Below are 22,393 nucleotides of genomic sequence, written 5' to 3'. Positions count from 1 at the left end.
TCTTTCCCTTTACATTTTAACTATGTAGCAATGAATAGGCTCCTCTGCCACTGTTTATTCTTCATTAAGAATATGGAAAAAAAACCCGTCACAGGCAGAGAAAAGATGAAGAACACAAACGTCACATCTGGGAAGACTGATACAACTAACTTATAAAAGTCCACTCTTTACAAAAATATACATTTTAGGTTGACACTGAAAAACAACTGAAAACAAAACCTGCCATCTTCACTCCTTCTCCCCCATTCAATAACAAAGGATTTATTTGTTGCTATGGAATCATTCCACTGCATGAGACACCCTCCATACAAAAATCAAAGGGTGAAGGATGCTCAGCTCCATTAGTTGTTTTATTATTCAGAAGCCAACTGTAGTTTAATTCTTCCTACTTCTCCCTTTCGCCCTTGATTCCATTGGACTTGGTTCATCTTTGAATTAACCTCTTTTAATCCATTTCCTACAAAGAAAGCAAATCCATTGTGGGTAAGTAGCTCTGCTGCTCACCACCCAGGCGGTGAAACCACAAGGGAGGGCACGTGTGAGAGCCTCAGCCCCAATAAGGGTGGTGGTGAGGGGGTGGATCCAGCAGATGCAGAGTCTCGCACTACAATCTTGAGCTTCTAGTTTGCTTCTCTGCAGGAGTGTTAATCCAAATTCGTGCGATGCTGAGTGAACTCCATGCCAACACACTGCTAGTGAACACAAGACAGATCTGGCTACTGTCTTAAGCCACTACTGTGAGGGCTTAAGGTGGCCAAAATGAAGATTTATATAATGAATTGATATTTTGTTACATTCTGACAATGGTATGGTTCTTGCCATCTAATCCGTTAATTTGCAAATATTCACAGAATCTCTACTATGTGGCACGGCAACATCCCAGAAGTTATACGAGGGCCATGGTTTTCTGTTTTTGTGTGGTTGCTTATTTTGGAATCTACTGCTTACCCTGGATAGGCGGGAATGGCTGTTGGAGGTACCGCTCGGACCGCACCGTATACCGTCCGCCCCCTGCCCCTCAGGTGGGCTCCTCTGAAAGCGGCCGCCGTGGTGGCTGCAGTTGGGTAAGGGAAGCCAGGAACTAAAGGGAGACCCAAAATACGACAGAAATGCCAACTTGCATTCAACAGCACGTGTACAATCACAGCTTGCTTTGCACCAATTACAGGAAAGACACCTCGACATTACATCTTTTCTCAAAAAGAAATGGAAATATACAATATGCCCAAACTAATTGACTCCATGCCTCATTCATCACAAATCTTGAGTGAGTTTTCTTTGTTCCTTCCCAATTTCGGCCTTACAATGCAAGCTGAGGAGAAACGGTTCAGGAAGCTCTGAGCACTACTGCCATAATGGAGACGAGACTTTTAATTTCTATGGGCAGTTTAAATTGACTGATATAAACTCTTTCACTGGCTAATTATTAACCTTGTTTCCAAACGTTATTACCTGCATATAATAATTATCCTTCATAAGAAAATTCTTTTGTGTTTTGACATGCTGCCACACTCCAAGGCACACAGTAGTCTTCAGACATTTCACTAGTCAACCTTATTCCTTATCTAAAATATTTCAATTCAGAAACGTGAGGTGAGAGGGAAACTACCTTTCCCCTGCAGCCTTGTAATCCTTTAAAGAGGCAGACATTTTCTAAGGGCCTATTTTAAGTGTGCTGTCCTCTAGAAAGCACACAGAGACACTGATGCCATGTCCATTGAACTCTGTTTAATTATATCTCTTGCTAAATGGCTAAATGGCTCAGGTCAAAATGACTTTAGAGATATCAACAGAGCTGAGAATAATCAATAATACTGGAGGGGCTTTTGAGTGATATTCGACTCAAGGGCCCAAAGCTGATTTGCAGATAACATGTACAACACATTCCACAAATAATTACTTCTTTTGTTTTCTTCATTACAAAGTGCAGACTAAAATTTTCTTTACGTGTCCTCACCCCCTTCTAACTTTTCCAACTATTTATGCTTTTTGGCCATCTTAACATTTGGTCAAAAAGATTCTAGCACAGGCTAATTAATAAGCAGGACAGGGCACTGTGACAGTATTTATCTTTCTCGTGAATGCCTCCTTTTCAGTTATGTATTATATTTGGGGGGAAAAAAGACCAACACATCACTGTTTACTCACAACAGTCAAAAGCCATGCCAGGTCAACATAGGCTACTTACTGATTAAAGGAATGTAAGTGTTGATGCCCCCTCTTCCTGACAGGGGTACTGCCGCGTCATTGCCTAGGGACACATCTGCTTGAAAGCTGGATGCTGAGTGCATTTAAGAAATGAAAAAGTGCAAAAAGATTACAAAGGAATAGGAAACTGAAAAACAACAGATTTTTAAAATACATATAAATAACACAAATGGAAAAATTAACTTAAATACTACCTGCATACAACTCGGGCCCATATACAGCTCCAACTACTGGGCTTAATTTCCAACCTGAAACGGAAGAGAGGACAGTAAACATTTAAAACTATATGAAGGGGCTTCCCTGGTGGCGCAGTGGTTGAGAGTCCACCTGCTGATGCAGGGGACACGGGTTCGTGCCCCGGTCTGGGAAGATCCCACATGCCGCGGAGCGGCTGGGCCCGTGAGCCATGGCCGCTGAGCCTGCGCGTCCGGAGCTTGTGCTCCGCAACGGGAGAGGCCACAACAGTGAGAGGCCCGCGTACCGCAAAAAAACAAACAAACAAAAACTATATGAGGAATATAAGGAAAAGGAGTGATGTGCAAGTTGGCTTCAGACACCTCTGGGTTCATTTTTGCCTGGTACCAGCTTCTCTTTAGAATGCCAGTGGGGGTTTACATGAGAGGGTGATGACATTTCTGGACCTGATCATCTTTAAGCAGGACTAGCACAGTGAAAGGATAATGAAGATTTGGCAGGGGAGTGGTGTGGGTAAAGAGGACGTGAGAAAAAAATTGGGAGGTAGCAAGATGGAGAGGGAATGACAGAAGGAAAAAGAAATACAAATAAATCCTGGGGTTTGGAATATGGTCTCTCATAGAATGGCTTAATGACCTAATCTTTGTTTAGAAGAAGGAAAAAGGCAGAATATATATCATTCTCTATCATACTGTGATGCACTATGTTCTATATCATCTTAACACTGTTTACTACTCTAATTGTTTGATAAGGGTATCCTTTGACTGAATTCAAATTTGACCTGGACCTCTGAATTCCATGTTCATTTATACCACGCTAATGGTATTCTGGGTAAATGGAAATCTTCCTTCATTGGGATTTCCCACTGGGATTTCACTGGAGTTAACCAAGGCACCAAGGAGAGATATGCAATGATAAAATTCAAGGTACATTCCCAACTTTGGTGCATGTCTTCTGAGATTTTAATTTGCAATAAGCATATTTACGTTAATCAGACCTTTAAGCTAATGGATACAAGACCGCTGCTGAACATTAACTTAAACATTTATAAATTTTAAGTATTTCCAAACAACATTAGGTTTGATATCAATTTCATTTCTACATTCCCTTTTTTAGATTTATAGGAATATGGCAAGTAGTAAAAAAAAAAAAAAGAAAAATGCACTAGTACCCACTGATAGTTAGAGTAGAATTCCATGTGAAAACTTTAATCAATAAATATTTGTTGAATTTCATACATAAATATGTCATTTTATTTTTCTGAAAGATTGGCTCTTTGGTTTAATTCTTTTATAACATCGTAACATTGTGCCACTGCTTTCAGAATCTCTAACACGGGAGCTGCATGTTTCTAAAGTCTGGCTCCAGTAGGCTTGAATAGTGATTTAGAATAATATTAAAAAATGAACTTTTCCTTTCCTATCAATGGCACTATTACTTAAGCACTCCCTTTAAATGCATACAATGGATGCGCATTATAATAATGGTATATAAAGGTACACTGTCAACAATATCTTGAATACGTTAAGTTTTGTACACTTTACAATGTATTTTTACAGGTGTTTATGTCATTTGACTTTCACAAAACCCAAAGAGAGCGGTAAGATAGGTACCACCTCTGGGACAATGAGTAAGGACACAGTTCCCTGGGCTTCATTTCCTAGCTAATAAGCTAGGAGGGTTGGATTTTAATGACTTCTAAAGAAGAGCCTTGTGGTGCTAAAATTCTGTGACTGCTACTTGACAGAGGTGAAAACAGAATCAGATAGGTTAGGAAATTGGCCCACTGTCACAGAGGAAAATGAAGAGTCAAATCTAGAAGGAGAATTTGTCTTCTCAATTCTAGTCAGCAGCTCTTTCTGCTCCACCATTCTCGCTGGATCGAAAGGAAATCTGACATACTCTCCTTCTGATTTAGTTTAAATTGGATTTTTATCAAAATTGCAGAAACTTCTGTTTCTGTGATAGCAGTGAAAAGAAGAAAACAAAAGGTAAAGTGGAAGGTGGTGGTATCCCAAGATATACCACTAGTAAAATGAGTAAGGAAAATGCCAATTATGCTGATAAATGCAAATTATGCTGATTTCTATAATCTATTTGAAAAGCTGGGCTACACATATTTATTGAAGACCTCCCGGGATATACTCAACACTAAGACACTTCTACTTGATTTAAGATACTACCAGCACATACTGTCATACTCTAGCAGTAGGTTCAAACTTTTATAAAGCAATAAAAGGCGAGAAACTCCCCTTTTTATTCTAGATAAAATCTTATGCACAACTCTAAAATATACAACAGAGAATGAGGTCCACCAAAGTAGAGCTGTAGGCCTCAAGACCCAGTCCATTCAGTTTTCTTTTTCCCCCCACGATGGTCCTGTAGAACACAGCTTGCAAAACCACTGTTGTACAACAGATTAAAATTATATCCCACCTCACTTAGGGAGTATGAGTATAGATTACATTTGACAACTGAAGCAAAAGTTCTGTTTTTGTTAGACAAAATATTCACAGAAAAATTCCTTCTTCATGAGAAACATTTATAAAACTCACTGTATAACAGGTAGCCACGGAATAGAAAATAGAAAATATGCGCGCGTACCCCTCCCCAACACACACACCCCGTGGCTGCTGCCTCTAGACCATTCCTTTAAAAGGAGAACAAGGGGTCAAGAATTATTCCAATTATTATGTTCAGATAAGTAAGATCCAGGGGTATCCTGGACAAGCCTAACATATTACAAAGAACTACAGCAGCTACAAAAAGAGGGTGCCCACGGGGGGCCTAACTTGGGTTAATAGGTAACCTCAAATGATGTGTTCGCACTGTATAAAATGAACTTTACTGAGACTATAACACCTTAATAACTAAAAAAACTTTAAAAAAAAGGTAATTTATAAAAATTAACTCTCCTAGGTAAAGAAAATACTTCAACGTGCATGAAACAAACTGAAGACTGAAATCAAGCAAAAGTCTTTGATGTTTGTGAGAATAAATGACATCTTTCCGAAGATGACTTGTAACCTCTTACCATTTGCATATGGTGTGACCATCTTCTTATTGGTCATTACACGTGCTGTAGCATTATTCACCTACAGATACAAAGTAGAAAGAAGGGGCAGGGAGGAAGTAAACCACATTAGGGAATATGGAGGTGCTCATTCAATAACAAAGTATTCAGTTTAAAATGTAAATTTCAGAGACAACTGATTTAAATAATTAATATAAAATATTAATAATAGTATTTTAATTAAAGTGTTCATTAAATGAGGCTAACAAGAGTAAAATGCAGTTTCTTGGTCTCCAAATGGAAAACTAGGGCAACTTTACCATCCAGTCCTCCAAAGAAAAAGTACATCTGCAAGTTCTTTGGAGATCTTTTAAACAGAGAAGTCTCTGCATTGAGAAAATATGGAAAAAAGTAATTGGAAACAGCTCTGTGTGCACGTGAACTTTGAAGTTCATTAACAAAACAGAGGCTTGCTACATTGCTCAGGAAATAAATTTATAGGAAGATAGGAAAAAAAATCTGTTGAGTTTACCTGTTCTGATGTTCAGCTTTTTTTACATGCTTGTACGAGACTTTACTGTTTGAGGTCAGTAAACAAATATAGGAACTTAGATTCCCATGTTGACAGACTTCAGGACCATTTTGAATTTTCTAGATTATGTGGCCTATTCATTTAAGAAGAAAGTTTTCAAGAGGCCTTTAAATCAGGCACTTAAAAGAATTCAAAAAATAAAGCTTATGTTTCTTTTGTTTTATGGTACTCTCTACCCTCATTACAGAACGGCATAATTAAAGCATTCTCAGTGGTAAGGTAAGTAGACGCTACAAAGATGGTGCTGATGAAGAAAAGATGAATGGAGCTTAGAAGCCAGGATACTGCAGCCCAGTGTCAGAACCAGCCTCAAAGCTCTTGCAAGGAGGGTAAAGCCTTACCATAGAACCTGGTTATATACTATGTTGTCAGGTATATAAAAACAGGCCAGTTTTTAAAAGAATTATAAAACATACAAAATATAATATGTCTTACTTCGCTCTGGGAATTTATGTTAAATTTGAATAGTGATAAATTTGTTACCAAAAAAAAAAAACCACATCAATTTTAGGTAGAATTGGAACCAAAAATGTTTTAATAATATGTCTTTCAGGATTTGTATAGTGATGATCTTCCTATGTGAGGAAAAGAGTTGGAAACTCCATTTACTCTAGTTTGACCCACCAAATCATATCAACATTTCACATTTAAAAGAAAGAATGGGATACAACAATGATGAGACTGAGAGCATGCAGTTAAAAAACACACACACACAAATAAAAGAAAGAAAAAAACAATCAATTTTGGAAAGACAGGAGAAAGTGAAGAGCGAGGCTCTCACAGACAAGGATTAGAATGGGGCAAGAGCTTCCACTAGCTGCTAGAGCAGAAAGCACCCAAGCACTTAAAGGAAAAATGGCCAGAACCAATCAGAAACCACCAGTCAGCAAAAGAGACCAATAGCTGCACAGAACAGAGAAGGGGTGGGGAAGGACTAGGGCAAAGGGTAGGAAGACAGCTTGGGTAAGGAGAACAAAAAAGCGGGGAAGAGAAGAGAGAAAGTCAGGAAGGCTGTCACGGGCAGGAGAGAGAGCCGTCAAGGGCAAAGAAAGAACAGTCATAGCTACAAACAGAGGTCTGGGAAAGAGGAAAAGGAGGAAAGGAAGTGGGGGCAGGAAGTGCATTAATAAAACCAGCCAAACTGGAGTTCAGTAACTCTGAGTAAGATGTGCAAGGGGAAAAAATCACCATGACGTCAGTACTCAAACAGCTCAGACTGCTACAAAACAATGTGTACATCCAAAGTCCAGGCGGCATTACTCAACAGCATTGAAAATAAAAGGGGGAAAGGAAAAGGAAGAGGAGCAAGTCAAATCACATTTTGTAGTGTTAATGTGAGATGGCAGATGGACTTTTTCTTTCTTATTTGTTTGTAATTACATTTTAAAAAAGCTTCTTCTCTAGTGCTTTTGTTTCACTTACCGCCAACGGGCACCATCGCCAGCATTGTGTATAGTTACCATGGAAAGAGTGAGTCAAGTGAAGGGCCCTAAATGCTAAACCATTGGAAAGGGAGGGGGAAAAAAAAGCAAAATATGCAGACATCTTACTCAAGATGGTGGCTTTTATATTTCATACTTTTAAAAACTGGGAAAGGGGAAAGGAGCCAGTTAACCTTCACTGCGTTATGAAAAGGGCTGTTGAGCACCAGGTGGCCGACTCACTCACAGTACTAGTACTTTCTCCAGGCAGCCACCCAACCCTCTGTTGGAGGATTTTATCCAGTAACTGTTGAAATTCTAGATATTAAATATATTTAAAAACCACATTAGTTTTGGATTCTTTCCTCCCTGCCCCGAACCTCTATGATCTTCTATTCCTTACTTCTCACACGCATGTGGAGGCGAACTGGCCTCCCAAGAGAGAGAGGATATTGGCTGGCCCCTTGATTCATTATAGGACACATTTCTAAATTGGGTAGTTTTTAGACATTTTAAAAGTTAGTTTTATTTTGGCCTGATTAGAGGAATTCAGAGTCTCGCAAACTGAAGCAAAGGAAAAAAATCAGGAGAGTAGAAGGATGAACATTTTGGAGGAAAAAAGTAAATGAAAAACAAATACACATACATCCGCACACAGGTAAATCAAAACTAAAACCCCAAAACAACCAAAAAATGGGAGGGAGGGGAGAAGGATAGAAGTGTTACTTTTACGCGTTTTGGTGCAAGAAGGTAAAGGACACAGAGACACAAAAACACGAACAAGACAGGGTTCCAAATGTGAAATAAGTGAGGCAATACATAAAGAGAGAAATAAAAATATAAACCAGAAATTGAATTATTGAAGACATGCACCTCGATTTTACGGCCCTCTACCACGGTGCCGTGTAATTTCTCCCTGGCCCTGTCTGCATCAGCACTATTCTCGAAAGTTACGAACCCGAATCCCTGCATGCAGCGGGAGAAGGGGGGAAAACATGCACATCGTTATATTGAAATACTGATCTCTTGGTAAATAGAAAAAAAATATCACAGTATGAAACTGACATCAGCAACAACTCAGCAATACTCTCCCAAAGTCACGTTTTCGGTCCATGCATATTTTGTAAAGGGAAATTAAATCCAAGAAAAGAATAAAGAACTCTAGTGGTAGTGATAATAATAATAATAATAATAATAATAATAATAATAATAATGTAATTAACAACAATAAAAACAATAATAAAATAAAACATAAAGCATGTGAGGCCAGACCAAAATTAAGGTATAGAGTTACTCGGGTCAAACTATTCAACTGAGAATCTGAACATTTTAAAAAATCCTACCTTTCTTATTTCATGCTGCTAACATACATATCCTTTTATATAATACTAAAAATAATTAAATCTATTATTCCCCAGTAACTTCTACATGAAACTTGATATTTAGGTGCAAACCTTGTATAATGAGTTTTTGAGGCGGTCTAATCGTTTTAGCCCCACTTTGCCTGTTGCTTACAGCACCATCAACTTCTCTGGGAACAGTATAATTTAAGATATAGTGTTCATGATTGATTCTGTGGGTACTGGGTGTGGAAGAGGAGAGCACTCATGTTTGTCTAAGCAAACGAAAATACCACTAAGCAGTGGTCAATTATGACTTTTCTTCAATGCGAATTTTAAACAACCAGTCTGACACTCAAGAGTAAAATTATGTTCAGCTGAATTTCAGAAAATTGCTTACCCAAATTTGCCTAAATTTTGTTGAAGCCTACATCTGCTACTAAATGTATTAGTTTTTTCTATACGCAGAGAGAAAAAGGAATAGTCAAAAAGGCAATAGGAATGAGATCTATGTTAGTGACATCAATTGCATACTATTTAATAGGAAACGAATACCATAAAACAGCAATACAGATGCTACTCTGAGTTAGGATTAATTTGTCCATTGTAGATGCTGAAAAACAAACAAACAAACCATGGAGTTTTAATTTATTAAACAGAAAAAGCAGGAGACCGGGATTTAACCCACTCTACTCCTTGGCTCACATTAAATCTGAAAAGACTGCCTGGGTCATTATCATTCTATCAATTTCAACACCAGCAGGATTTACCATATACTATAGGACTATTTGACAAAGCATTATATCAGTTTCATTCTAGGTGCTCTGTCCTTATCTTTCCACTCTGCAACTATAAAATTTTCTCAAGCTATTTATATCTGTAGAGTGGTAACTTCTTAGAATTTTCTGAGACAGTCCTCATGTCTCAATAGCTTCACTGTCTCTCTAGCATTCTTTGAATATTCCATTGTAGGATAACATGAACCTTTATTTTCACTGAAGTTCTGCTTTGCTGCTTATCAATACCATGAGTACTCCTATATATACAAAACATATTTTTAACTGAGATGGTAAATAATGTGCATTGCTCAATCAGATTTTATAAAAGCAACTCCATCATTCTGAAGGATCTGATTTCTCAGCATTTAAATGACTATATGGTTGGGTGGCAATCCATGGAGGATTCCAATGGATTATCTCTACCTTCAATTTGATATCTAGAAAGTGAAATGCTAAGCTGACAAATTTTGAAAAATACATGTAGCTTAGGACGGAATACTATGGGTAATTTTAATTCAAAATGTTCCTTAAAAATGTACATGTGTTGAAAATATCAATGGGAACACATTTTCAGAAACAAATTTTGATATCAACATGTTATAGCCACTTTGACAACTCAAGGTGTACAAGGGCAAGTTACTAATTAATTATTCCATCTGTCATCTACGCTAGCATCTGATGAAGACAAGAAGCCAGCTATCCGATCCTGGAGAATCCTTCAATAGGAAAGTTAAACCTTTTAAAAAAGGTTACAGGGCTTCCCTGGTGGTGCAGTGGTTGAGAGTCCGCCTGCCGATGCAGGGGACACGGGTTTGTGCCCCGGTCCGGGAAGATCCCACATGCCGCGGAGCGGCTAGGCCCGTGAGCCATGGCCGCTGAGCCTGTGTGTCCGGAGCCTGTGCTCCGCAACGGGAGAGGCCACAACAGTGAGAGGCCCGCGTACCACAGAATAAATAAATAAATAAATAAATAAAAATAAAATAAAAAAAGGTTACAGATAGTGATGAGTTTTTATATCACATTTTATAAGTTCTATAAGCTGTATTTCAACTGACTGTCACAGCCTTATACATTTTATGCCCTGGGTTAAATTAATAAATTATAAACTAGTGGCTTGACAGCAGATTATGTAGAGGCTAATATACAAGTTTTTAATTTTAGCATTATGACTACACACACCCACATACATACACACATACTTGTGTGTCTTTTAAATGCACCCATGGGGTAGAAAGGATAAACCTGTTGGTTTCCTTTTGAAAGTAAAAACATTGAGCCAATCTGAGGTTAAGTATTCAAGCATCAACAAAGCCCAGAGCACCAACAAGGTCTTCTTCCTTCCATGTAGCTTTTTCCTACAACTAATGGTGAGAAAATTAGAAATTAAGCTTTGAAACCAAAATTCAGTATTCTATTTACTAAACTATATTAGTCCTACAATTCTTCTAATTTTCTCTTTCAAAGCTAATTGCTAAATGTGTTCTATGACCCTTCTTTCTGTAATGTGTTGACGGACCATCTGTGACACAATAGCTGTGTGGTATCATAAGTGCTAGCATCTTACAGTCAGCATATGACAAAGTTTAACATTAAAGTCTGCTTGTGTAAGATTTTTTTCAATATAACTTCAGTATTCTGGAACAAAATTCACGTTTAAATGCTTTAAAAGCGTTTTATAAGGAAAGGTGCTTATAAACTAAAGGAAATGCTAATCAAGATATCAAAGACATAAAAATGAAGCAATCTTTTTTTTTTTTGTGGTACGTGGGCCTCTCACTGCCGCGGCCTCTCCCGCTGTGGAACACAGGCTCCGGACGCGCAGGCTCAGCGGCCACGGCTCATGGGCCCAGCCGCTCCGCGGCATGTGGGATCCTCCTGGACCGGGACACAAACCCGTGTCCCTTGCAACGGCAGGTGGACTCTCAACCACTGCACCACCAGGGAAGCCCCAAAATGAAGCAATCTTTGCAGGCATATTTACTAGCGTAAAGAGGAGGCAGAAGGCCTTGTTGATACTTTGGGACTCCTGATAAGAAACACAGAGGTAATAGGATTTCTTTCTTTCCTTCAAAGATAAATAGACCTTGTGTCAGGCAGAATAACAGCCCCCCCCCCAAAGTTGTCCATGTCCTAATCCCCAGAACCTGTAAATATGTTAACTTACATGGCAAAAGGGATTTTGCAGATGTGATTAAATTAATGATCTTGCGATAGGGAGATTATCCTGGATTATCCAGATGAGCCCAATGTAATCACAAAGGTGCTTAGAAGTGAAAGAGGGAAGGAGAGTCAGAATTGGAGAGAGTAGCAGCCTGAGAAAGGCTGGGCTGGCTGTTGCTGGCTCTGAAGATGAAAGGGGGGCCAAGGAATGTGGGCTGCCTCCCAAAGCTGGAAAAGGCATGCAATGGAGCATCCCTTAGAGCCACCTGAAGGAACACAGCCCTCCAACACTTTGATTTTAGCCTAGTGAGACCCACTTTGGACTTCTGACCTCCAGAACTGTAAGATAATAAATCTGTGTTGTATTAAGCCACCAAGTTTGTAATAATTTGTTCAGAAGCACTAGGGAATGAGTATATACCTCTCAGAATTAAGGTCTGTGATTAGGAAGACGAGAAGCATAACCAGTATTTTTGGAGTACTATCCTTAGATACTTTTCTCTTGACTTGAAACTTCAAACAGGTGGTTTTCCATCAACTCAACTTCCTCCTTGCTTATCTGTCACATTTACAACTTGGTTTTAAGAATATTAACTCAAATAAGGCTTGAAAAAAATTTTCATGTACTGTTTCTACAATAAAATTTAGCACTTTTGAAAATGTGCCAGAAATTGAGCCAAGGATATTCACAGACTTAAAAAGTTACTAATAGGAAAACTCTCTTCCACGAAATTATGTTTAATGTTCCCTTATTCTTGGAAATCTAATTCACATTAATTCTGGTCATTTGGATCTCTTGCTTTGAAAAAAATTTAATACAATTATGTCTAAACCTAACACATTTTCCTTAGAAGAGCTTCAAAATGATCAAACAAGGTACCAAAAAGGGAAACATAATAACAGTCTGAATAGCTACAAAGTCAGACCCTTAACAGTACATGTTTCAGGTATGTAAGAAGATAAACAAAAGATAAACAAAAAGTAAACTTTCATTTTTAAATTAAAAAAAATGATGTTGCAACATTTGTCTGTACCAGCACCATCCAATAAAACTATAGCATGAGCCACATATATAATTTCAAATTTTCTATTAGCTACATTAAAAAAGTAAAAACAAGTGAAATTAATTTCAAATAATGTATTTTATTTAACCCAGTATATACGACATATTATAATTTCAACATGGCATCATTATGAAACCATTATGAGTGAGATGTTTAATATTCTTTTTGAGCTAAGTCTTTGAAATTGGTGTCTATTTTACACTTAAAGCACATTTCAATTTAGAGATGTGCCACATTTCAAATGGTCAGCATGGTCGCTGCACTGGGCAATGAAGGTCTACACCTTTACACTCTTACCTAAAGTTCTCAGCTCCCAAAGTTCTTCTATGTTAACAATTTAAATGCACCAGTGCTACATTCACAATTTACCAGCTATCTTAGTTGTCTTTTGGAAATTGAGGGATGCTGTGTTTATCAGGTACATGGTCGTGGTTAAAACTTCTACAGAGTGTGACAAAAATTTTATTATCTGCCTTGACATCCATTTGTCATCAAGGGCACACAGGAGCCGAATAACTGTCACCTTTTTAGTCTGGCCTCAGACTGCAGTAAATAACAAGCAACAGGATGAGCATTGTAAAAATATTTTTAAATTTGTATAATCTTTGAATTTTTCCATCTCAGAAGAATGAGAAAGAAAATTTACCATGGAACTTTTAAGGGAGAAATCAAAACCAGAAGGTTCTCCTGGGTATGGCCAGAACACAGAAATTAAAAAATAAATAAAAGAAAAATAAAACTAAAACCCATAAAATGGTAGCAAAAGAAAATAAACTAAGACTTTTGGAAATACATGCACTGTTAATTCAGTTTTAAGTATAATGAAAAACATTTCATCTCAGCATTACCCATCAAATTTTACTGAAAATCACAAAGGCTTACTCAGTGCAATTTCAAAGACAGTCTTTTGACTATATTTGGAAAGAAATAATTTCCCTTTGCATAAAATCAAAAGCCAGGGAAATAGGAGAGAAATTACAGCATATTTCTTGTGTCTGAGGAGTGGGAATAGAGGTTTTATCTTCCCTAACTCCAGCCTAAACATAAGCTTAACCCAAACCCAGATTACCATCATTCCAGAAATCCACCTGAGAGAAGTAATGCAAACACATTAACCAAAAATCTGCTAGAAATCTCAATAATTATTGCTGTGCTCTATTCTGCAGTCCTTTAGAGGACTTAGCAATTGACACTGTGTGAAGAAGAGCTTCCATACATTCAATATTTATAAAACGTGTCCCTTCAAAAGTGACAACTATATTCAAAGTATGTTGATAAAACTTTATGGAAAATATAAATGTTAGAATCTTTGTATTTCTTTTTAAAATAAGCTTGATAATTATCACAAACAAAATGTTATGGGGGCTTCCCTGGTGGTGCAGTGGGTGAGAGTCCGCCTGCTGATGCAGGGGACACGGGTTCGTGCCCCGGTCCAGGAAGATCCCACATGCCGCGGAGCAGCTCGGTCCATGAGCCATGGCCGCTGAGCCTGCGCGTCCGGAGCCTGTGCTCCACGATGGGAGAGGCCACAATAGCGAGAGGCCCGCGTACCGCAAAAAAAAAAAAAAAAAGTTATGGGACTGGGTGATAGTGAACAGGATGGTGGAAGGTCTGAATTTCAACAGTGAAATAAACTTTTGAAAACAACAAGTGCTCAGTTACTAAGTGTCTAGCAGACAATACAAGGTCAAGAGTATTGGTTGTTGAACTAGGTGACCACTGTTCAGTGTTCTGTTTAAGATTCTATGTGAGAATATGTGAGAAAAAAGGAAGGAAATACATGAGAATATTGTGAATAATGCATTTAATGAACTATATGCTTTTCCCCCCTACTTCTCATTAAACGTCATGTTTTCCTTTTATAATGGTTTTTAAAAGGGTACTTTTTAAAATTGTTACTCAAAGGATCTATAAGGAGAATGACAATATAATTTATTGTTTAAACTAGGATACTTTGAGGGAGAAAGGGGACATTATTAATTGCTAAGACAAGTATAAATTGGGACTATCCTGGATAAACCAGGATATACGGCCACTCTCCCTATACACTAACTTCTTATTGTTTGTATTACTACTTTGTCACGACTGGTGAAATTTGGAGAATCAATAATGCTATGCATATCTGTTTAATCATTTTCTAGATTCTATATGAGTACATTAGTTAACTTTTTGGAAGGGGTATCATTTTTCATCACATATCTTAATTAAACATTTTCAAAAGGATAGTCTATCTTTGCTTCAGTTAATCACAGAAAACTAAATACAGCTGACTTTATGTTTTTACAAAGGAGTAGGGAGTAAAAAGAACATTTTCAAAAATCACATGAAATTATTTAAATAAATATGTATGTATGTATATGCATGTAAATGAAATAAATTCATTTCATAAAAACCAAATTCAGAATATGAAGGTCAAAGAAGAAAAAAGGAAAATAGTCAACAACAAGGAAACAACTACTTTCTGGAACACAGAAATTCTACTCTCCAGGCAAGGTGGAAAGGTAGACTACTAGCAGGCAGGGAAGGAATGGGCATGCAGCAAGACAGTGTTCACTTATGTTTTTAAGGGGGTATATTCTCAAACCCGGGGCCAACGATCTCATAAAAAATAAGACATGGTAATAAAGAGTTGCTTTTTGTTTTGCAGTCACTTGGTTAAATACTGTTTTACATGTAAGTATTACTTATCTCTAAAAAGGTGTTTTTCCATTATTGCTTCAGAAAAAATTCAATAAAGCTAATTTCTGTACAGAAAAGCACTCTGTTAAAAGACTGAGCAATTCTTAGCTAAACAACAGGACCATATAAGTCTCCTTTTCTCTGGCTCCTTTCAAGACATGTTGTAATTTTACAGTCAACCCCAGACACAAAAGTAACGAGAAACTAAACTTAATTTACAAAAAGAAAAGTACTCATTAATTTATCTCAGGTGGATCCCAGAAGACGCATCTAGGTTTTGACTCCAAAATAAATCTCTATTAATGAGCCCATTCCAGCTAAGAACTTTAGGTAGCAGTTAAGAAGGGCAAAGGATGAAGACAGGTTTTTGTACCAGTTCTAGAAGGCAGGTCCAAGGCAATTCTGAATTCTGTGCTTTGTTTTAAAAACATTTTCCAATTAGTACACAGTCTGTCTACCCTTCAGCAGCCCAAAGAAAAAAGGGCAGTGAGGACACAGCATCAAGCTGAGAGAGGCAGCATATACTTTTAGATTCCCCGAAGAGAAAAGGAAGGCTTGTGTCATTTTAAAATGGAAATTACAGGGGAGGAGTAATTGAATCAGGTAAATTAAAAACTTTTTGGTAGTAGGCAAATCCTTGAAGTCAATGAAAGAAGCCTTAGAAAGATCAATTTCCTTTGCTTCACAAGAATTCAATCAAATTATTTTCTTGGTAAGGAGCAAAGTCCTCAATGCCTGATAGAATTTTATTGGGCTTCCAGTTGTTACTCTAGCTAAGAATGTTTTAAGTGCAAACACTTAAAACCAAAAACATTTAAACCACTGGTTCAGATAAACAGTGTGGTCAATAATCTTCATGTATTTATTTCACATTCATGTGCTTCTCATCTCTAAACCATTGTCATTTTTCTACCTTGTATCTAAAAAGTTCACAAAAAAATAACAGCAAGCTATACAACAAAAGAATAGAAATCCACTGTGAGGAAATTACAAGTATAAACAGTTTTACTGGTTACAGTTTGAATAGATTTCACTTTAAAAATACTTACCAAGTTAAGTGCTGGAGAAAGTTCTGTATAGGCATAATTAATCTTTTTTTGTTTTAACTGAAAACTGAAAGCTTAGAGTATAATTACCTCTTTAATAATTAACAAATAATTATTATAGTCAGAATTAAATACTTTTAGTGTTGATGCATTCTATAAAGGAAGGGAATAATAATCAGAAGCATTAGGAAAGCACAAACATTTTTATTAGTACAGATGGGGGCAGGAAGTATATATAACTCTGTAGATATGTTATTAGTTCCCAAAGTATGGTGAATTTGGAGTAGGAAATTAAGAGAGGTAAATATTAGCTTATTTATTTACTTTATTTAGCTCTTCTCAAATTACATTCTTAAGAGATTTAATCATAGCTAAGAGCTATTTTCAAAATTCAGTAGGGATGACCAAATGAAAATTAATTTCAAAAACTGGTCTAACCTAAAAATGCAAGTAGAACTGAACATAGCAAGGTAAATATTTACAAGCCTGCCCACAGCTGATTGTGTCTGTGGAGTGTATTCCATTTGTTGAGGAAGAAGAAAACTCTCACATAAAACTTTCTGAAATTCAGTTCATCAAATATTTTTTCACAACACCATTTGTAACACTTTACAATTCCTTCATTCCTAAAAGCACTGCTGCTTATTTTAGTGCATAAAAATTCTAAATCATACAGATTGGGAATTTAAAACAGTAAATTATTATGTTCATCCTCATGCAAAAAACCCCCAACTCACTGTATTTGTAATTGAAGTGACTCTCAGTCCTGAAGCTTGCCTATCTGGGTATAACTTAAAGGAGGAAATCCACAGTGAATACCTGAGTCACTACCCCCTGTTTTCAAGCTTTATCAGAATTTACTGAACACAGAGAACAAGTCAACTGAATAACTGAAATATTAAATTTGTTCTAAGTACGTCACTTTGAAGTTCAATTTTTAAAAGCTGAACTGTTCTGGTAGAATTCAGACTAGAATTCTCACAGAATTTCACTTTTTTCCAGTCTTCTCTCTCGTCCTTTACAATAAGAAGCTTAGGCCAAATTTAAATCTGAGAAAGGACTGACATCTCCTACAGCCTTTCTTCCTTACGGCCACACTCTCCCCTCAAACCTCTCTCGTTTCTACACCATCACTCTCCCAATTTAAGAAAGATTTAGGAAAAATTTGGCCACGCAGTGGCTTATGTTTAGAGGTAATCTAATCAAGCTAGATCATTGGGATACTTTTTGCAGGCTTGAAAAACAGCTTAAATTTTCTGACTATCTACTATTTTAAATAAAACAAAACTAAAAGAAACCAAGCACACAACACTGAAATGGAGCTTACCTTAGAGCCACGTTCATTAAAGATTATTTCTACATCTAGGATTTTGCCAAACTGCTGCAGAGACAAAAATAAAAACATTTACTCATGTTCAGCTTTTTATCCATATACTTTACTTTCTTCTGAAAGAGGAAGAGGTGGTTTTTTTTCTTTAAACTACTTATTTAACATCCATGTTTCTATTTGTTGGTAGGTCCCAATATCAGTTGTTGATTTTTCCTCATCATTGAGCTGATAATTTTTCCTTTTTTAATTCACTCACTCATGCATTATTCACCTCTTTATAGTGGAAGCTGTTTTCACAAGTTATTCACAGCGTCACTGTATTACATGCTTCTTCACATGGACAAGAACTGGGGGTTTTCCTACCTACATCTCTAACTTTTGAAATCATAAGTAGAAAGATATACTATTGATGGCTGTTTTTCTTCCCTTTCTTGTTTTGTTGGGCCACGCCTCCCACGGCATGCAGGATCTTAGGTCCCTGACCAGCGATAGAACCCATACCCCCTGCAGTGGAAGCTCCGAGTCTTAACTATTGGACCAACAAGTAAGGCCTTCCTTTTTTTTTTCTTTTTAATTAATAAAAGTAAACCACATTTACTGGAAAAAAAAGTAGAAAATATAGATAAACAAAAAGGAAAAGGGAAAAGAAAAAATGAAGATCATCTGCAATCCCAACATCTTAACATTTTGGTACACAGCCTTGCCAGCTTTTCCTTAGGCGTGTGTGTGTGTGTGTTTACTTTTCTTAAACTTAATATACTATGAATAACTTTCCAAATCAATAAATATATATGTGTTATCTCTATAGGCTACATGCTATTTTCCAGCATACCAAACATTCATGGACATTATGGATGATTCTATCGATATTTATTTGCCACTTCAATATTTCTGCAATAAACATCATCTAAAATATTTAAAATAATAACTTTGTTTCGAAATTAGTTAAATATTTTAACATTTGGAAAATCAAACAAAGCTAAAAACACAACACCTAAATAACTCTATTGCTAGGTAGCTAAACAGCTGATTAGAGGGGCATACAAATAACACAGTAATTATTTGGAGGAGAGGTATATATAAGGTGATAAAACTACCTGTTTTAATCAATACCTGAATGAACTGAATTGAGGGAATGTGCAGTAAATCTCCAATATCTTTTTGGCTCACATTTCCCTTTGAGAACTAGACTCACAGACCCAATTATCTTTTTCACTTGGATTTCAAACTAGACTTTGGGAAATGTGAAGAAACTAAAAAACGAAAAGAGCAAAACAGAGATCATGTTTTCTTATTGGGTTGAATCATTACTATCTTTATCAAAAAAACATGTATTAAGAGCCCAAGTTTTCTAGAGTTAAGACTTCTGGACTTGATTCCAGTTTCACCATTTAATAGAAAATCAGAAAAATCAAGGGAAGAGGAAAATGTCTTATTTTAGGAAGGAGGGCATTTTATTTTATTTCTCTGTCTATCCAAAAAACTGAAATTTGTATGGTATTTTAGAGTTTGTTTTCTTTTACATTTTCTAATTCATCTTTATAATAACCTTCCAGAGTAAGAACTGGTTAAGGAAAATGAGACTAAAAGAAGGTACTCATCAAGTTTGCAGAGGTAATAAAATGGAAATAAAGTAGAACATGGAATCTCTGCTCTTTACCAATGCTACTGTCCTTCTAAATACTGATAGGTACTAACTACATGGAAGAAGACAGCAACCAGGTATGGACATACTCTCTCTAAGTGCAATGAAAATTTTATTTTTTTTTGCACTTAGTGTCTTATGAGAAGGGCATTATACATTTCAAGAAATCACTGACAACTGGCCTAGGCAGATCTTTAGTGGACACTATTTTTCTGCCTCAACAGAGAAAACACTTCTGACAGATGAGGATGCATTCCATTTTCACAGACCTCCAGAGATTAAGGTTCCATATTATCTCTGATAATTCAGTAGAGAACCTAGTAACTCATACTCCTGGGAAGTTTCTTCTTAAACATAACCCAAATTCTTTTTTCTTTTCAAATTTATTTATTATTTGTGGCTGCACTGGGTCTTCGTTGCTACATGTGGGCTTTCTCTAGTTGAGGTGAGCAGGGGTTACTCATTGAGGCAGTGTGCAGGCTTCTCATTGCGGTGGCTTCTCTTGTTGTGGAGCATGGGCTCCAGGCACGCGGGCTTCAGTAGTTGTGGCTTGTGGGCTCCAGAGCACAGGCTCAGCAACTGTGGCGCACAGGCTCAGTTGCTCCACAGCATGTGGGATCTTTCCGGACCAGGGCTCGAACCTGTGTCCCCTGCACTGGCAGACGGTCTCCCAACCACTGTGCCACCAGGGAAGTGCCATAACCTAACTTCTTTATGTTGCCCTTTATATTTTCTGTTGCTCTCTTTTCTGTAGAGCTGGGGAATAGCTGGTTACCATTTCATGTTGAAAAGCTCTTCCAGTGCTTCAAAAATACCATTAAATCTCAACCCTGGCCTTGCCTTTGGTGTAGAAAACACATCCAGGAAGTCAGCTGTAAGTGACAGAACTCTGCTCCAGGGTCTTGTCGCCATGAAGTGGCCCCAACCGAGACTTAAAGAAGGGCATTTGCTTTTCTGACAAAGCATTAGGCTGCTATCCAAATAATTAAAACAAAAATCAATGATTTCTTACTCCTAGTTCAAGTTAAGTGTTTGATCAAATTAAAACAGGCAACAACACCTTAGCCCAAAAAAAGAATGAAGATTCTCAGTAGCCATTCATTTCTGAGTAACTTAAATATTTGCTATTATACTTCGTTTTCATGACAGCGATGCTGGGAGGAAGTAAACAGCTGGAAGAACATGCCAGGCAGCAAACTAACCCCCTATACCTGATTTTAGATCACAGATATTATTTTACTTAACTCATAACCCTTTGAAAGGCAGGGATTACTGTCTTGTCCTGATTTCAGTGCTTGGGTTTTCTGAACGTCCTAAGAAACCCCTCAGTCCCAGGCAAACTGGGTTGTGGAGTCATCTTATGTATGTGAGAATTTGCAAGGATAATGTCTAGAATAGGCCAGGAGATGGGAAAGTTTCTAAAGGCTGATGAAAATAATGATTTACCTCAGGATCTTTCTCAATATACTTGTAATTTTATCCTAAAGTAGTAATGACTAATAATACATCTGGTGAGTTAAAGTATATTTTCATTGTAAAACCATAAAAGGCCTTCAGAGACTTACCCCAAACATCTGCCGGAGGTCAGGATCCCGGAAGCGGAAAGGAATATTAGAGACATGCAGGCGTTTAGGGGTAGATTTACTCTCTGAATTTTCACTGCTTTGCGTCTGTGACTGCTGGCCTTCTGTCTGTGCGCCCCCTTCTGTCTGCTAAGCAAAGAAATAAACAACATTAAGGGAGAAATAAATACAATTATTTCACAAGAATTACATAAAATAATTGAAGTCCTCCCCCACCCCAATCATTCTCAAACAGTGTGTCTTTAAGCAAAAATTACAGCTGTCCTTTCGAAGAGAAAAAAGCCAAAGATGTTATCTGTGTTCAAAATGCTATAGTTTACCAAAAAATTTAGGTCTTTTGCATATTTATAGTACATTAGTAAAGTGGGAGATACTAGAAACACTAAGTGACTTGCTCAAGATCACATGGAGAGGAACTTCCCTGGTGGTCCAGTGGTAAAGAATCCACCTTACAATGCAGGGGACGAGGGTTTGATCCCTGGTCAGGGAACTAAGATCCCACATGCCATGGGGCAACGAAGCCCATGGGCCACAACTACTGAGCTCACGCACTACAGTCCACGTGCTGCAAACTACAGAGCCCATGCACTCTGGAGCCCAAGGGCCACAACTACAGAGCCCTTGTGGCCTGGAGTCTATGTGCCTCAACTAGAGAGGAGAAAACCCACACACCACAACTAGAGAGAAGCCCATGCACAACAGTGAAGAGCCTGCGTGCTGCAACTAAGACCTGATGCAGCCAAAAAAATAAAATAAAATAAATTAAAAAAATGAAGATCACATGGAGATACATTAGGAAAACAAGATATAAAAATAGTACATTGGGACTTCCCTGGTGGCACAGTGGTTAAGAATCCACCTGTCAATGCACGGGACACGGGTTCGAGCCCTCGTCCGGGAAGATCCCACATGCGGCGGAGCAACTAAGCCCGTGCGCCACAACTACTGAGCCTGCACTCTAGAGCCTGTGAGCCACAACTACTGAGACTGCGTGCCACAACTACTGAAGCCCGCGTGCCTAGGGCCCGTGCTCCGCCACTGCAATAAGAAGCCCACGCACCGCAACGAAGAGTAGTCCCCGCTCACCGCAACTAGAGAAAGCCTGCATGCAGCACCGAAGATCCAACACAGCCATAAATAAATAAACAAACAAATAAAAAGAATAATAAATTAAAAAATAAAAATAGTACTTTGTTCTTAGATTCTTATAGAACTTCCTTTTTTTTTTTTTTGCGGTGCGCGGGCCTCTCACTGCTGTGGCCTCTCCCCCTGCAGAGCTCAGGCCCCGGACGCGCAGGCCCAGCGGCCCTGGCTCACGGGCCCAGCCACTCTGCGGCA

The 22,393-nt window shown here is 37.8% G+C and overlaps 1 protein-coding gene across 8 annotated transcripts in view; it reads right to left on the bottom strand.

The window, feature by feature from the left end:
- RBFOX2 (RNA binding fox-1 homolog 2) overlaps positions 1 to 22,393 on the bottom strand; it is a 267,858-nt gene that overhangs the window by 18,035 nt on the left and 227,430 nt on the right. For 3 of the 8 annotated variants that reach the window (XM_007456249.1, XM_007456251.1, XM_007456250.1), the window contains 7 exons: positions 21,038 to 21,181; positions 17,825 to 17,878; positions 8,303 to 8,395; positions 5,438 to 5,498; positions 2,403 to 2,456; positions 2,189 to 2,281; positions 949 to 1,081 (listed from right to left, as the gene is read on the bottom strand). In XM_007456249.1, the coding sequence (XP_007456311.1) occupies positions 949 to 1,081; positions 2,189 to 2,281; positions 2,403 to 2,456; positions 5,438 to 5,498; positions 8,303 to 8,395; positions 17,825 to 17,878; positions 21,038 to 21,181 (632 nt within the window). Of the gene's footprint in view, positions 1 to 948; positions 1,117 to 2,184; positions 2,282 to 2,402; positions 2,457 to 5,437; positions 5,499 to 8,302; positions 8,396 to 17,824; positions 17,879 to 21,037; positions 21,185 to 22,393 lie in introns of all 8 variants that reach the window. The other 5 variants (XM_007456248.1, XM_007456254.1, XM_007456247.1 and 2 more) reach the window with 4 other exon arrangements.

Source organism: Lipotes vexillifer, unplaced genomic scaffold (assembly GCF_000442215.2).
Source record: "Lipotes vexillifer unplaced genomic scaffold, Lipotes_vexillifer_v1.1 scaffold728, whole genome shotgun sequence".
NCBI lineage: Eukaryota > Metazoa > Chordata > Mammalia > Artiodactyla > Lipotidae > Lipotes > Lipotes vexillifer.
The sequence above is the reverse complement of the archived record's forward strand: the minus strand, read 5'-3'. Positions and strand labels throughout refer to the sequence as shown.